The sequence below is a fragment of the Gorilla gorilla genome, chromosome 1, assembly GCF_029281585.2.
Source record: "Gorilla gorilla gorilla isolate KB3781 chromosome 1, NHGRI_mGorGor1-v2.1_pri, whole genome shotgun sequence".
NCBI classification, from domain to species: domain Eukaryota; kingdom Metazoa; phylum Chordata; class Mammalia; order Primates; family Hominidae; genus Gorilla; species Gorilla gorilla.
In genome coordinates this window covers 100,359,720-100,376,634 of record NC_073224.2, presented here as the reverse complement: position 1 = coordinate 100,376,634, position 16,915 = coordinate 100,359,720, and the positions used below count along the sequence as shown (strand labels likewise).

Here is a 16,915-nt window from a genome sequence, read left to right as displayed (position 1 = left end):
CTCCTTGTAAAGGCCAACCAATTCCTTGAATCCGCTAACTTCTCAATTGTCTCCCTCTGATGGTGTACTCTGAGATGTTCTCTTTATCAAACATTTTCAGCATCTCCTATGCCACTAGCTTTGTTTCCTTTACTTACAAATATGCCAGGATTTTCTCGATCCTGAGAACTCTAACTGGCATGATTGTCTCCAATATTTCCTGCTGTTTCCTCCCTATAGTGCCAAACTTCTCCAATGCATGGTCTACACTCACTCCACAGCCCTCTTCCTTATAAACCACGGCAATGTCAAGCAACTCCCTAAATTGAAACTGCCCCCTCAAAAGTTACTGGTAATCTCCTTATCTTAAAATCCAGTGGGTTTCATCTGGCCATCACAGTCTTTGATCTTTCTGCAAATTTCATGACGCTGACCATCTTTCTTTCTTGAAAACTCTTTCCATTTTGGTTCAATTAACACTTACTGGTTCCCCTTTGGTTCAATAAACATTGACTGAACACCTCTTAGGTGCTAAAATAAAAAAGATACAATACTTGATATCGGAGTGTGAGAAGTTTTAACCTAGTTGGGAAGTGTCAATGAATTTCACAACAGAGATCTTTGCCCTGTTGAGAAAGGCTGAAGCGGTAGATGCAAACTCTGTGAGTTGAGGAGTTCAGCCAACTTACAATGGGAAGAGAGGGAGAGGAAATAGCAAATGTAATTGATATTGTCAAGAAATTTACTGGAGAAGAGAAAAAGAAAACTTTCTAGAAAATGCCTATAAGTGGCTACAGGACAATGGAGCAGTGTTTTCAGAAAGTGGAGAGACTTCAGCATGTTCTTAGAATGAAGAGAAGGTGCAAGTAGACAAGAAGAAGTTGAAAACAGAGGAGAGTGAGAAGATAATCGATGGGGCAAAGTCCTGGAAGTACCAGGAAGTGTTGGGATGCGCATCACAGAGCTGCTATGAACAGAGGGAGGGCGCTCTTCCACTACATCGTACTTAAGCATGTTTGATTTGAGGGTGAAAAAGAGTTCCTCCTTTGGTACTATACTGGAGAGGTTATAGATAGGTGGCCCAAATACTTGGCCTAAAGATGTGGTTTTTTTTTTTTGATCTGCAAAGAATTTTAAAGTAATTGGAACTTGTTGCTAACACTTACAGATCATGAGATTTCAAATAAAAATCTGTATTACCAGCTTCTTAAAAACTAGGCCAGGGGTGGTGGCTCATGTCTGTAATCCCAGCACTTTGGGAAGCCAAGGCAGGTGGATCATCTGAGACCAGGAGTTCGAGACCATCCTGGCCAACATGGTGAAACCCGTCTCTACTAAAAACACAAAAATTAGCCAGGTGTGGTGGTGTGCGCCTGCTCGGGCTGCTCGGGAGGCTGAGGCAGGAGAATCGTTTGAACCCAGGAGGTGAAGGTTGCAGTGAGGCGAGATCACGCCACTGTACTCCAGCCTGGTGACAGCCAGTCTGTCTCAAAAAAACAAAAAACAAAAACAACAATAACAAACAAACAAAAACCTGGAAGATGTGGCAACACTCACATTGGTAACATGACACAGCTGACTTTAGATGGGCCATGGCCTCTCCAGTCTCCACAACTCCCTAACGCTTACCACTGGACCACTTCACTCATTTGCATGATAGTCCTCTAGGCATCTGATTCTGTCACTCCTTCTATTATTATCTCCCCTGCTTTTCAGACTGACTCTTCCATGTTACTTTCAGTGGCTTCTCTCTCTCGTATTGGATAGCTAGATGTTACTTCTGTTCTCAATCTTTTCCCACATGTTTTTCCTCTGATAACTTGTTCAGCTATCATTTCCATATAGATCACTTGCAACTCGGTATTATAAAATCATTTAATATTGAAATTGAAAAAGAATTTAGAAATCAAATAATTCAATCTTCTCAATCTCTGAAACCTTGTTGGGTAACAGAATTCTGTAACTCAAAAGAACTTTAGAAATTAATCAGCAGTTTAATTTACAAATAAGGAAATTGAGGTCTCGGAGAGATTAAGCAATACTTTCTACCTCACCACACAATTCTGAGCAATTCAATACACATTTACTGGGCTCCAACTTTCTGCAAGGCACTGTGGGGGAATATAAAGTTGAACAAGGCAGAATTCCTTCCCTCAAGAAAGCCACTTCTGTTGGAGCAGACAGACATGCACTGTGTGTGGTCTGTCCTGTAATGTGGTAAGTCCTATAACGGAGAAATGAACATAATATTATGGGACAACAGAGGGAAGCAAAGTTTCTTTTCTTTTTTTTTTTTTTTTGAGACGCACCCTCGCTCTGTCGCCAGGCTGGAGTGCAGTGGCGCCATCTCGGCTCACTGCAACCTCCACCTCCCAGGTTCAAGTGATTCCCCTGGCTCAGCCTCCCAAGTAGCTGGGACTGCAGGCGCACGCCACCATGCCCGACTAATTTTTCGTATTTTAGTAGAGACGGGGTTTCACCATGTCGGTCAGGCTTGTCTCGAACTCCTGACCTCGTGATCCGCCCGCCTCGGCCTCCCAAAGTGCTGGGATTAGAGGCACGAGCCACTGCGCCCGGCCCGAGAAGCCAAGTTTTAATACTGGATATCTGTTTTTTTAACTAGATGAGTAGGATCTTAAGAAGGGGATGGGCACGTTCTTCCTTATAGCTATCGTTGTGCGTATGTATCTTTACTATATGAAGGAATAGACTTATGCAAATGAAGGGATTTGTCCAAGATGACACTGTTAATTAAAGACAAGTTTAGGTCTAGAAATCAGGTCTCCTAACTCCAACTCCAGTGCTCTTTCCCTTATATCTCAGTGTGACATATCACCCCTCCTAACTCCAACTCCAGTGCTCTTTCCCTTATATCTCAGTGTGACATATCACCCCTTATCTCTCTTGAGCACTATTCCATATTGTTAATTGCCTGTTAGGCATTTCTTCCAGTTAGGGTGGATCAAAAATCCTGTGGCCACATACAACACACAACAATATACATAACCATAACAACATACTTCATATCTATTTTGGCAATAAGATATGAAGTATGTCCTGTTAACTTGTCCTTCCAAATGTTTTTTGGGGGTGAGATGCAGTGGCTCATGCCTGTAATCCCAACACTTTGGGAGGTTGAGGAGGGAGGATCACTTGAAACCAAGAATCCAAGACCAGCCTGGGGAACATGACAAGACTCTGTTCTACAAAATTTAAAAATTAGCCAGATACAGTGGTGTGCACCTGTAGTCTCAACTGCTTGGGAGGCTGAGCGGGAGGATCGCTCGAGCCCAGGAGTTCAAGGCTGCAGTGAGCTATGATCATGCTCGCTGCACTCCAGCCTGGGTGACAAAGTGAGACTCTGTCTCAAAAAAAAAAAAGCCTTTTTAATCTAGGCCTTTCTTTGGCAACCACTTCTACGACCCTAGTGGAAGTGGACAAACTTATTATCTTAATATGGTTTTGCCTTCAGCCTCTGAAAGACTCATAGAGCCTTATAGTTGAAAAGAACCTCAGAGGTTATCTATATCCAAACTTCAGCTGAAGACAGAATTGTTTCTATATTACTTCTGATCCTGACAATGGTCAGCCAGCTGCTGTGCAGCGCACTCCCTACCTTCAGAGGCAGCTCATTTCACTAGCAGACACCAAGGTAACTACAAAGTTCTGTCACTCACCTATGAAACATGTTTACTAACATGCCAGACACAGTGCTTGGGACACTGGTTATATAGCTGCACAGGGTCCCTATTGGCCTTAAGTAACTTTCAGTTACTTGAGTCTCTTCATCTCTAATATGGAGATTATTGAAGCCTTCTTGTGAGAATCACCTGGTATAAAGTGTGCAGAAATGCTCTTTAACCAAGTGCAATACATGTAAGACTTTCCCCCGCAGCTCCCTCCTCTTTTTTTTTTTTTGATTGAAGACAGGGTCTTGCTCTGTCCCCCAGGCTGGAGTGTAGTGGTGTGATCTCGGCTCACTACAGTCTAGACCTCCTGGGCTCGAGCAATCCTCCCACCTCAGCCTCCCAAGTAGCTGGGACTACAGGTGCATGCCACTTTGCCCGGCTAATTTTTGTATCTTTAGTAGAGATGGGGTTTCACCATGTTGCCCAGGCTGGTCTCGAACTCCTGGACTCAAGTGATCCACCCGCCTCAGCCTCCCAAAGGCAAGGGATTACCGGCATGAGCCACCATGCCCGGCCAGCTTTCCCTCTCTTCAACTATGTAATGTACTGGGGTGGGAGGCTGTATTCCATGATCATCTTTTAAATTACATTTTATACATACAAAAGAATAATTATAATGTATATATGTGTTATATACTTAATTAGATTAATACCCATAAACCTACCTTTTATCCCAAAAACTGCACCATTACCAATGGCATCCACCAGTGTGTTTTTTCTCCTCCCATCCCCAATCTCCCTACGGTAACTATTAATACATTTTGTGCTTATCATTCCTTGCTTTTCCCAAAGTTTTATTATATATGTAAACACAATATTGCTTAATTTTGCTTGTTTTGGAACTCCTGGGCTCAGGTGATCTTCCCGCCCTGGCCTCACAGAGCGCTGGGATTACAGGCGTGAGCCACTGAGGCTGGCCTGTTCCTAAGATTGATCCACTCCAATTATGTACTTTGTACCTATTTTCCAAGCCTCATCTTCTTCACGCAGCCTTCAGATCACAGGAGCACAAAGTGATCTTTCCCGTTTCTGAACGCCTCTAGCACTCATTGTCTATTAAAAAAAAAGAAAAAGAAAAAAAAAGAAAGACTGAAACTGCCTTTTTCTTGATCTTATGTGCTGTTAGGCCAACTAAACACGAGCTTATTGGAGAGCAAGGAAACTGCTTATCATGGTAGAAGAGCACTGAATGGGACCAGGAGCAGTGGCTCACGCCTGTAATCCCAGCACTTTGGGAGGCCGAGGCGGGCGGATCACCTGAGGTCAGGAGTTTGAGACCAGCCTGGCCAACATGGTGAAACCCTGTCTCTACTAAAAATACAAAAAAATTAGCCGGGCGTGGCGGCGGGCGCCTGTAATCCCAGCTACTTGGGAGGCTGAAGCAGGAGAATCGCTTGAACCCGGGAGGCGGAGGTTGTAGTGAGCCGAAATCGCGCCACTGCTCTCCAACCTGGGCGACAGAGCAAGACCTTGTCTCAAAAAACAAACAAAATAAAAACAAAGAGCACTGAATGGGGAGTTAGGTCGCCAGGGTTCCAGGCCATTTCACCTTGACCGGCAGTGTCCTTGGACTCGTCCCCTTCACCTTCCTGAGCGTCAGCTTCTTTACTTGACAACATGTTTTTTGTTTTGTTTTGTTTTGTTTTTTTTTGTGAGGAACTTCCGAGACAATGGATATAACGCGCTTCGTAAACTGCGAAGCATCCTCCTCAAATCAATGTTCGTGCCATCGTTGGTTCCCCGCTCCTAGAGGGGCCTCTGCACAAAGACCCAGGCCAGTGACTCGCTGTGTTTGGGGACGGTCGTGTCGCCCCCAAGGCAGGGGCCAAGATGCTTCCTTTCTTCTGGATCTCCCAGGCAGCGCCAGGTCCCGAGGCAGTATTGACTGAGGTTAGGAGTTCAGGAAAACGGCCAGGAGGACAGAGGGCGCTGTCCCCCCTCGAACTGAGCAGGGCGTTAGATTTAGAGGAGGTGTTCGATTTACGCATGCGCACCCTCTCCGGGAAGACCTGGCAAGACCTGGCAAGACCCAGCCAAAATTGGCTCTCTCGGCTCGGTTTTTCCCCATCTAGGGCTACATCTTCTGGGTGCGCATGCGTCCTGCCCGGGTGCGGTTGGCTGATGATTCCGTCTGCCACTGGCAGAGCCAGCGCAGTGAGGCTGAGGCCCCGCTTCCCGCCCATCGGCAGGGGCGCGGAGAGTGGACTGGGGTCTTTGGCCGCACCCACTGCAGTGTTAGACGAGCGGATTGAGGACACTTCCCGGCCGCGGGCCGCAGGCTTGGAAGCGCTGGTTGGCCGAACCATTGCCTCATTTGCCTTGTCACAGCAGGGAGGACGCCGGGGGAGAGGGGTGAGGGGACTGTTGCGTAGGGCGGCGGGACTGGCGCTGCATCCGAGCAGGGTCCGATGGCCAGTTGCCAATCAGCCATTTATTGAGCGTCTTCTGTGTGCCACACACTTAGGACTATGTGATTTCTGCCTTCGGGGATTTTACAGCATAGAGGAGATTAAACAAGTGACTTTATTGCCTTCCCTCGACCTCCCTTCTACCCCTTCGCCTTAGATGGAGATTTTCTCTTTCTGAACCCGGAACCGCTCCCTCCTCCCCGCCCGGCTATAGCTGGCAGGACAGGGATTGGATGCCACGGCCGGCGCCAGCCTTCGCTCTCCGCCGAGGGTAGTGACACAGGCGAGGACGGGCCCCGCAGGTCACGTGAGGGCGGGGCCTGGCGGGCTCGTGACCTTCCCGTAGGCGGGGTCCTTCCCCTCCCAGCTCGGGCCGGCAGCGTCGTCACCAGCTTTTATGGGGCACGTGGCGGCTGATGCACAGTAAATAGAAGTGACTCTCCCCTACGAAGGCGGGGACCGCACTTTATGAGACCAAACAAACTGCCCGAGCGAAGCCCTTGGAGCTCTAAACACTTGGCAGCAAGTACAAAGCCAAGGTGGCGGGGTGGAGGGGGTGACGGGGGGCGGGGGGCGGGGGATTGTCAAATGTAAATCAGTCCGACTGGAAGCACTAAATCCTGAGCGCCCCCTCCCAGGCTGATCTGAACTAGACCTAGCAGGGAGAAGTGCACGAGGCTGTAGGAGCTTCCTAATGCCTCCTTTTCCTCTTGGGCCTCTGGTTTACCAAGTGTGAAATAGGGCAGGGGAATGGACTTTGGATAGTGACACAGTGATTTAAGACAGCAGAGTGCCGGGCGCAGTGGCTCACGCCTGTAATCCCAACAGTTTGGGAGGCCAAGGAGGGCGGATCACGAGGTCAGGAGTTCGAGACCAGCCTGACCAACATGGTGAAACCCCATCTCTACTAAAAATACAAAAATTAGCCAAGTGTGGTGGCATGTGCCTGTAATCCTAGCTACTCAGGAGGCTGAGGCAGGAGACTCGCTTGAACCCAGGAGGCAGAGGTTGCAGTGAGCCAAGATCGCGCCACTGCACTCCAGCCTGGGTGACAGAGCGAGACTCTCAAAAAAAAAAAAAAAAAAAAGACTGCAAACAGATACGAGGGGCTGGTATTAGGGGGCTGTATTGGCTCCAGTAGAACTGAGCCATTCTGGAACCTGGGGTCGCCCAGTGTCCCTTTCACATATGCTGTTCTGAAACAAGTTTCCACAATCACAAGGCTGGAAAAGTTACTCAGCCCATAGGACTGAGGGGTGTGAGTCAGAAGAACATGAGCTACAGAGAAGTGGTCTGGCCTTCTTGGCTGGAACAAATACCACCCTTTGCCTCCTGCCTACCAAGAGCCCCCTCTTTGGATACAGGAGCCCAGTGGGTGCTAATTCTTCTGTGCACCTATATCTGAGTCCAGAAAACTGGGACCCTAAGGATCTGTGCTGCTTCAGGAGCTGATCTTGCACCTGAAAAGTAAAGGAGAAACTGCAAAAAATTATATGCTCTTGAGTATTATTTTAAAAAATCTATAGGGTTTGTAGTACTCCACAGTTTACAGAGTGCACTTTCACATGCATTATTTCATTTTAGCCCCACTGAACACATACTGTGTGCCAGGCATGGGGACAGATACAAACATGGACAAGGCAGCGCATTTTTTCTTTTTTTTTTCCCCAAGACAGAGTCTTGCTCTGTCACCCATGCTGGAGTGCAGTGGCACAGTCTTGGCTCACTGCACCCTCCGCCTGCCGAGTTCAAGCTGTTCTCCTGCCTCAGCCTCCCGAGTAGCTGGGATTACAGGCGTGCACCACCACACCCGGCTAATTTTTGTTTTTGTTTTTTTTTTTGAGGAGTCTTGCTCTGCTGCCTAGGCTGGAGTGCAGTGGCACGATCTCGGCTCACCGCAACCTCTGCCTCCCAGGTTAAAGCGATTCCCCTACCTCAGCCTCCCGAGTAGCTGGGACTACAGGCTCCCGCCACCACATCCGGCTAATTTTTTGTATTTTTGGTAGAGATGGGGTTTCACCACGTTGGTCAGGCTGGTCTCGAACTCCTGACCTCGTGATCAGCCCAGCTTGGCCTCCCAAAGTGTTGGGATTACAGGCTTGAGCCACTGCGCCTGGCCTAATTTTTGTATATTTAGTAGAGACGGGGTTTCACCATGTTAGCCAGGCTGGTCTTGAACTATGACCTCAGGTGATCCACCTGCCTCAGCCTCCCAAAGTGCTGGGATTACAGGTGTGAGCCACCATGCCTGGCCGGCAGTGCATTTTTAAAAGGAGCTTCACTACGGTTGTAGAGAGAAAACAGAAACTGGTACCTATATTTCCAGGTAAAATGAGGTAGGTGCTATAAAGAAGGGTTAGATTCCTGGCCGGGTGCGGTGGCTCATTCCTGTAATCCCAGCACTTTGGGAGGCCGAGGAGGGCACATCACGAGGTCAGGAGATCGAGACCATCCTGGCTAACATGGTGAAACCCTGTCTCTACTAAAAATACGAAAAATCAGCTGGGCGTGGTGGTGGGCGCCTATAGTCCCAGCTACTCAGGAGGCTGAGGTAGGGGAATCGCTTGAACCTGCGAGGCGGAGCTTGCAGTGAGCCTAGATCATGCCACTGCACTCCAGCCTGGGTGATACAGCAAGACTCCATCTTTAAAAAAAAAAAAAAAAAGAGGGGGCAGATTCCTAAGACACTTCATTGGAGGATACCACAGCCAGCTGGGCAGGACAAGGGAGGGAGAGAAATCAGGAAAAGTTTCATGATGGGAAAATTGTAGGAGTAAAACCTTAAAGATAGGAAGGGTTGCGAAAATAGAAATAGGCATGGTAGAGCAGTTTTTTGCTAGACCTCTTCTTACCTAAACCAAGTAAATTAATCTATTTTCACGTCTTTGACTAGTAGCAGTAGTAAGTATTCTCTTCAGTATCTACAAAACTCATTTTTTCTCCATCCTTCTGTCTACGACTTCCTTGGGTGTAGGCTCTCACTATTTCTACTTGTAGAGGATCCTGACAGGCCACTTGCCTCCAATGCGGCATTCCTTTCCAGTTGATTTTCAGCATTACTGTCAGAGAGGAACTTTTACTGGCAGGAGCTTTCTGAAATGCAAGTTTGGTCAAATCCCTCCTCTACTTAAAATCTTTTGATGACCAGACATCTTCTGCAGAATAAAGTCCAAGTCTTGGCAATCAAGGCCCTTCATAACGGGGCCTCTGCCTACCTCTTCGGTTCTATGTGCTGTTCCTTTGACCTGCACCACAGTATTTGATTTCCTGAAGCCACCATAGTCTCTCCATACCTTATGTGTTATTCCTGCCATAAGGAATGTCTTCCTTACTCTCATTTGCCCAGGCGACTCCTATATGTCTTCAAAATCCAGCTCAAGCACCTCCTCTAAGAAGCCTCCTCTCATTTTCATTAGTTTGGATTTGGGTGTACCACATCTCTGATCCCAAAAGCCCACTTACATTCTTTCTATGTGACATTTAACACAGACTTAAGTATAAACTGTTGGTTAACTTGTCTCTTGTGGCCATTAGACTGTGAATTGCCTAGAGGTAGGAGCTATCTCATTCCTGTGTCCCCAGTGCCTAACACAAGATTTCACACAGTATGTTTGTTGGATTTCAGACAGATTATGGCGTGAGCCATACCACAAAGGATCTGTCAGGGAACTGATAGGGCTGTCTGGTCTGCCTAGAGTTCAAGGGATGCAGAGGGAGCCATAGGGACTAAGCCTGGAAAAGAGGTTGTGCTGGCTCTTTGAAGGCCTTGGGAGCAAGGCCAAGGAGTTAGGACTTTAGATGGTGGGCAGTGGAGAACCATGACATGTTAGATTATCAGAGCTGGGCCAAAGATGGGGAGGATGGATTGGAAACGGGGAAGGTGGGGGGTGAGAGAAAACAAGCAGCTATTAGCTCTGTTTTATAGAAACAGAGGCTTAAGAAGAATGTGACTACCCAAGACCACACAGCTGGTAAGTGGCAGAACTAGGAGTTGAACCAGTTAGTTCTGGACTATGCCAAGTTCAGAGATCCTTGTGCCACACCAACAAGGAGTATACAGTAGATCAGGCTTCAAGGTTGTCCAAGTGTGAGAGGGATACTTTATCAGTCAGGATAGGTTATATTGCAGACACAGTACTCAAAATCACTGTAGTTTAACAAAACAGAGTTACTTTCTATTCACACAAAGTCCACTCGTGCTGGACAAAACCTTAGGGCAGCTTAGCCATCTAGGCTGCTTTGATCTGCTAGCGCTCCTCAACACGTGCTTCTGCAATTCCCACAACAGGGAAAGAGTGTTTGAAGAATCAGGCACTAGCTGCATTTCAGAAGGGACACACATTACTTCCCATTATAGGCTACTGCCCAGAACTAGCCCAATAACCCCACTTGACTATACAGGGACTGGGATGCACGGCCTTTTGTGTGTCCAGGAAGGGGAGAGAACAGGAAATATGTGTGGGCAAAACTAATGCCTACCCAAGACATCATGGAATGATGCCTATAAGGAAGGAGGTACAGGCCAGGCCAGTCTGAGGAACCAACAGCAGATGTGCAGAAGAGAGTGGTCCTCTCTTCATGGCTGTGGCTGAGCTACAGTGTACATTGTACCAGTGGGTTCTCACCTGTACCAATGTCTGCAGAATTTTGGGAACTACAAGGACAGAGGAGAGGATGGCCTCACTCAGATGGTGGTTGGCAAGAGGCCTCAGTTCTTTGCCATGTGGGCCTTTCCATAGAGCTGCTTAAGTGTCCCACAATATGGGATCTGGCTTTCTCCAGGGCAAATGAGAGACAGAGAGAGGGAGAGAGAGAGAGAGACCATGACTTAGCGAGAGACAGAGAGTAGAGCCATGACTTAGCCTTGGAAGTCACATGCCATCACTCTGCCTTTTTTAATTGGACACACATACCAACCATGATTCATTGAGGGAGGGGACCACACAAGGGCATGAAAACCAGGCAGGGATAATTGGAGGTCATCTTGGAAGCTGCTACAGGGGAGCAGGTAACCAACAGGGAGCCTCCTCTAGAGGGTGGTATCCTCTTAACCCCTTCCTGCTCAGCTCATCATTCCTCTCTGCCTCTACTGAGGGAGAAGTGAGGGGAAGACTGCAATGACCGTATGAGGGAAGCAGGACCAGTACAGATGGTCATCGGCATTTTGCAGATGAGGAAACCCAAGGCATGAAGCCTGACTCCTGTGTGCTCCCACAACTAAGGCTAGCACCCACAGCCTTAACCATGCTTCATGGATTTTAGGCGTTCGTAGGCCTGTCTCTGCCATTGTATATGGCCCCTCACACTCCACATTCGCCTCTGCAGCACCTGGGCTAGGTACAGAGAAGCAGCCACACCCTGTTCGGAGGAAGCCAAGCCGGATCTGCTTTCCTCCACAGCCGCTGCATCTGCCCCAGGGCACGGCTGTGCTGGGTATGAGGGAGGAGGCAGGGTTTTTTTTTTTTTTTTGAGACGGAGTTTCACTCCTGTTGCCTAGGCTGGAGTGCAATAGCGCCATCTTGGCTCACCGCAACCTCTGCCTCCCAGGTTCAAGCAATTCTCCTGCCTCAGCCTCCCTAGTAGCCGGGATTATAGGCATGTGCCACCACGCCCGGCTAATTTTGTATTTTTAGTAGAGACGGGGTTTCTCCATGTTGGTCAGGTTGGTCTCGAACTCCCGACCTCAGGTGATCCCGAGGCCCGCCTTGGCCTCCCAAAGTGCTGGGATTACAGGCGTGAGCCACCGCGCCCGGCCTTTTTTTTTTTTTGAGATGGAGTCTTGCTCTGTTACCCAGGCTGGAGTGCAACGGCATAATCTCGGCTCACTGCAACTTCTGCCTCCTGGGTTCAAGTGATTCTCCTGCCCCAGCCTCCCAGGTAGCTGGGATTACAGATGCACGCCACCACGCCCAGCTAATTTGTGTATTTTTAGTAGAGATGGGGTTTCACCGTGTTGGCCAAGCTGGTCTCAAACTCCTAACTTCAGGTGATCTGCCTGCTTCAGCCTCCCAAAGTGCTAGGATTACAGGCGTGAGCCACCGTGCCCGGCCAAGGAGGCAAGTTTAAGAGAAGATGACCCTGGCCGGAAGGCATGGCGGAGTGGGGTGGGGTGGTCCTGTGGGGTGTGTCAGGTGGGGAGAAAGAGGCTCCTTGCACTGTTAAAGCACTTTGAAAGGGCAAGAGCGGCTTCCTCTGCTGGAGGGAAGCATGCTGTGAGGAGCACGAGGGTGGAATCCACCTGTGCCTAACATAGTGCCTGGGCAAGTCTCTGCTGAGGAAGGCTTTCAGCAGTCAAAGGTCCTCACCGTGCCAACTCCCACCCCCAACACCATTCTGGTTTGAACTCAACCTTGGGTGGCATTTCTATTTTTGTGTCCCAGAATCCCTCCTGAGGCTTCTAGCTGGGCAATCCCTCCTTAGTGTGGGCTGGGGCTGCCTCCTTCTGACAGAACACTTAGAAGAAATTCTCACCTGAAAACCCCACCTGAGACATGTGGAAGTGCCCTGCCCCGAAGGCCGCCCCCCATTCTTCCCTGCTGAGATGAAGCACTTGCCTCTCACCCTGATGGGGCCACACCAGTCCTTCCTTCCCATCCTCGCGGCACCAAAGAAACCAAAACCCACGCCGAAGTATCAGAAACGTGTATTCTTTTTCTTTTAATAGTAAACCTCTTTACAACAAATATAGTGAAAGAGTTTTCAAACAAAACTCATAAGAATCTCGAGGACTTTGTCTTTTCTTATTGTGTAGAATACTAAGAAAGCATCACCATACAGCACGAAAAGAAATATTGAAAACAAATCAACAGCCTCACACTTGGACTCGCCCTGCCCCAGGACCCAGGAAGAGCCCCAGGAGTGTGGGTGATTGTCAGGTGTGGGGGTGGGGCACCTCCATGGCCCATCCTGCCCCTCCCTTCCTCTTCCTCACCACCTCCCTCCCTCTGGAGAATGGGGAAGAGGAGAGAATCCAGATTCTCCATTCCAGCCTCCCTCCCCCCATACAAATACCATTCCTTCTACCAACTGCTTTAAGGGGTGGGGAGAGGCAGCAGAGGGGAGAACAAGGAGTTCCCAGGCTCCATGTCTCCTCCCCTCCGCGAAAGCCTAAACTTACCCCTCACCCCACCCCAGGGGATTCCAAAGAGTCAGTTAAAAATATATAGAGATATAGATATTTCTAGATACACTTTTACATTTCTGTCTCTCCAAACAAATAAATAATCAGCAAGAGAAGGTGCATTACTTCCTTCCTGTCCAAGGTGGGGAGGGCTGGGAGGGGGTCAGGGGTCAGTCTTGCTGCACTGAGTGTGCTGTTGAGGGGGGAGGATGGTGTGTTCCACTGAGGTGGTGGTGGTGGGGTGTCCTCTTGCCCACTGTCCCTGAAAGCTGTGGGAAACCTGGGGAGTGGGAGGGCCATTCGATGACTCCAGTGGTTACTTTGGCCAATGCCCAGTTCTTCAGAGGGAGTGGGTGGAGGCGAATTTGGCTTGAGAGGAAGAAGACATTAAGTCCTCATCTGAGGTCTGGGTTCCCAGGGACCCATTCATCTGGCCGCCCAGGAGCCCCTACCCCCAAGAGAAACCTTCGGATACTGAATTGCAGAAATGTCACATATTCACAGACCACCCCATCCCCAAGGACAGAGAAGAAAGGACACGGAAACATCCACACATGGTAATCAAAAGCCAGGTTTGCCTTTATGAGGCAGAGGGCAAAACTGGTGAATATTGCACCGTGAATTGCAGGGGCCCTCACCCCCACCCCGTGTTTAATGGTGGCCAAGCCCAGCCTAGAAAGGTGGGCAGACTAATGGTGGGAATAGCCTGAGAAGGGAAGGCCATTCATTCATTTATTGAGCACCTATCATTCAACTATTCACCCATTCAGCATTTATTGAGTGCCTACTATGTGCCAGGCACTGGGCGAGGCTCTGGGGACGCATGCATGAACAAGATTACACCCTGGCTTCTTTCAAGCCCTGGATCGAGGCTCATCAGTTTTTGAAACTCCGTCTAGAAGCCTGCAGGAGAGGTGGGAAGGCTGGACGTGCTGCCCCCACCCAGTCAGCGGATTGGGGTTAAGAGTGAGTAAGTGATCACTGCTCAGCTGAGGGAGAAGAAGCTTCACGGAGGAAGAGGGACTTGAGTTTTGCTCTGAAAGCAGGTCTGGGGTTGGGGGAAGAGGGTACTCCAGGAACTGTGTGTCAAGTGTGGGTGACTAAGTGGACATATGTGGGTGGAAGCAGAGGTCCCTGGAGGGAGAGACCCTGGCAGAGGTAGGGCTGCAGGGAGAAGCACAGAGGGCTAACTGCCAATCCCCCCAACTGCAGTTCAATGTGTCAGAGCTGAGGGTGAACACAGGGAAAGGAGCAGGGAAGACAGGAGTTGGGGTCCCAGGGCTGTGGAGCTGGAGCAGCCAACTCTCCCTTTGTAAACACACACCAGGCACACTCAGACACAGAGATGCCCCTAGAGCTCCAGTCACACAGATGTGCACACACACCCAGCCAGGGTCAGTGACACACAGAGGCACACCCGTGCAACCAGACACACACATAAATACAAAAGTACACCCGTGCAATCAGACATACACACACACACACATAAATACAAAGCTACACTCAGACACATAAACACCAGATGCCCTCATGAACACACTCAGGTACACGTGTGTACCTGCGTAGAGGCCCCTCTGCTTCTGGTTCCTCCCCTGCATCAAGTATGGGAATACTGCAAGAGGCTGGGTCATAGAGGTGGGCAAAGACGGTCGGCTAACACAAAACTGAGCCTTGTCTTAACTCTACTCTCCAACTGGGAGGAAACCCCAAGGGGGCACCGCACCCCTTGGGCAGAGGAGCTGGGCTTGTGTGAAGGAGTGGGGCAGACAGTCTGCCTGGCTACGTCACCCCAGGCCAGGCCCCTTAGGGCGGGGGGTGATCCTAGAGAGCAGGCTGGGGGCCTGCCCCCTCTGGTTTGATCTCCAATCCTGCCTGAGGTCTCAGGACCCCGTGCTTCGGCTGCCCCTAGGCCCCTTGCCCACTGCCCCACTGAGGAGGCAGCAGGGAGGGGCAGACTCAGAGGAGGGGAGGGGAGCAAGAACAACAGCAGAAGAATCTCGTCTGTACAGTACGGGCCGTTTGAGTCATTATTATTACAATATACTTTGACAAAAATAGAATCTCATTTCATATCAATACAACAACAACAACAAAAAACAGTTTCCTGGACTGTTACACCGCTAATGTTTTCCAAAGGTCGCTATTTACAATTACAGTAGCCAAGAGGGAAGGTGGGATGCAGCCTGGAGGTGGTGGGACAAGGAGGTAGCCAGAGACAATGGGGGCACCAAGAGCAAGGAGGTGGGGTCAGGAGCAGAAGAAGCTAACAGGAGAAGCTAGGGAGAGGGGCCAAGGAGGAATGAGGGAGGTGGGACCTCTACGGACCCATCCGTAGGCCCTCCCACCCCACAGACCATCCCAGTGTTGACTCCCCCAGGTAGTGTGCGTGCAAAGCCAAGGACGTCCCCTCACCACACTCGCCCCAATGAAAGAGCTCTGGCCTGGAGCACCCCAAGGAAGTCCAGGCCGACTCTCGCCCCAGCCACCTCACTGAAGACCCTCTCCCCATTCTCCCTGCACATTGTGGCCAGCTTTACAGGGCTGGCGTCAACTGAGGGGTGGGGAGCTATTGCACTGTATATCTTAGAGAAAAGCTGGGGAAGGGAGGGGCCCAGTTTGCCCCCTGCCTAGCCCTTCTGCCCTCCTCAGCCCTCTCCTCATGGCTCTCTGTCTTTCTCTCCAAATGTGCTTCCAGAGAGGCCCCCACCTCAAACCCCTGTCTCCAGCCTCAGATTCCCAGGCTGCCTTCCCAGCCCAAAGCTCAGCCAGCACCCACACACCTTGGGGGTGCAGCACACACAAGAATCAGCGCAGGTGTGGCACGTGTGTGTGCAGGGGCATTTGGGGGCCAGGCTTAGGTATTCTGCTCCATGTGCCTATGGCTACATGAACCCAAAAACAGAGACCCTTTTCAGAACCTCTGCCTCACTTTCCCCTTGAAACACAAACCCACCCATCAAGCCCACTTTGGGGTTTCAGTCTAGAGTGTGGGTTTCTGTTGTTTGGTAGTTTTTTGGTTATTTCCCTCTATCTGGGGGTGGGGTGGGAGGGCTCCACATGCAGGGCTCGGCACCTGTCCTTTCCCAAAGGCCTTATTGGGCCCCCCACCCCCTTCCTGCAGCATATGTGTACAACGTGCAAAGTGTCCCCCCTTCCCGCGAAAAAGAGAGCCCCCCAGCCAGTGAAAATGGTGGGGGGTACAGAAAGAGGGGATGAGAGCATCCCCCTCTCCAAAGCGAGAATCCAAATTAAAAAAAATATAATAATAATAATAATAATATAATAATTATACACAAATGTAACCGTCAACAGGACACGAAGCACAAGAAAGGAAGTGGGGGTCGAGCGGGAGGAGCCCGGGGCAGGGAAGGGCGGGCGGTGAGATTGTCAACTCTTCATCAGGGAGGCTGAGAGGAGGGGAGTGGGAATCGTCACTTTAATGTCTGTGAAGAGAGGAGATGGAGATGGGGGTGTGAGGGGGTGGCCCAGGCTTTGGGTATGCACCCCCCACTCCCCTCTCCCCATAGGGCCAGGATTCTAGTGGCAGGGCCAGCTGTGAGGGGAAGAAGTCATCGAGCAGAAGGACTGATGCTGGAGGGAGGGAGAAGATGGGCCTTTGGCAGGGGTGAAGGGGTGTTGGTGCTGCCCTAGAAGGGCTGGCGGAAGGGGTAGCCGGCCACAAGGCCTCTTGGGTGGGAAATAAAACAGGTTAGGGGGCA

General features: G+C 49.9%; 1 protein-coding gene across 4 annotated transcripts in view; it reads right to left on the bottom strand.

The window, feature by feature from the left end:
• Window positions 1-15,198: 15,198 nt before the first annotated feature.
• Window positions 15,199-16,915, bottom strand: part of MEF2D (myocyte enhancer factor 2D) — a 35,246-nt gene continuing 33,529 nt past the window's right edge. For all 4 annotated transcript variants that reach the window (XM_055362102.2, XM_004026972.5, XM_019024609.4 and 1 more), the window contains one exon: window positions 15,199-16,639. In XM_055362102.2, coding sequence (XP_055218077.1) covers window positions 16,628-16,639 — 12 coding nt within the window. In that variant the 3' untranslated portion in view covers window positions 15,199-16,627. The remainder of the gene's footprint in view (window positions 16,640-16,915) is intronic.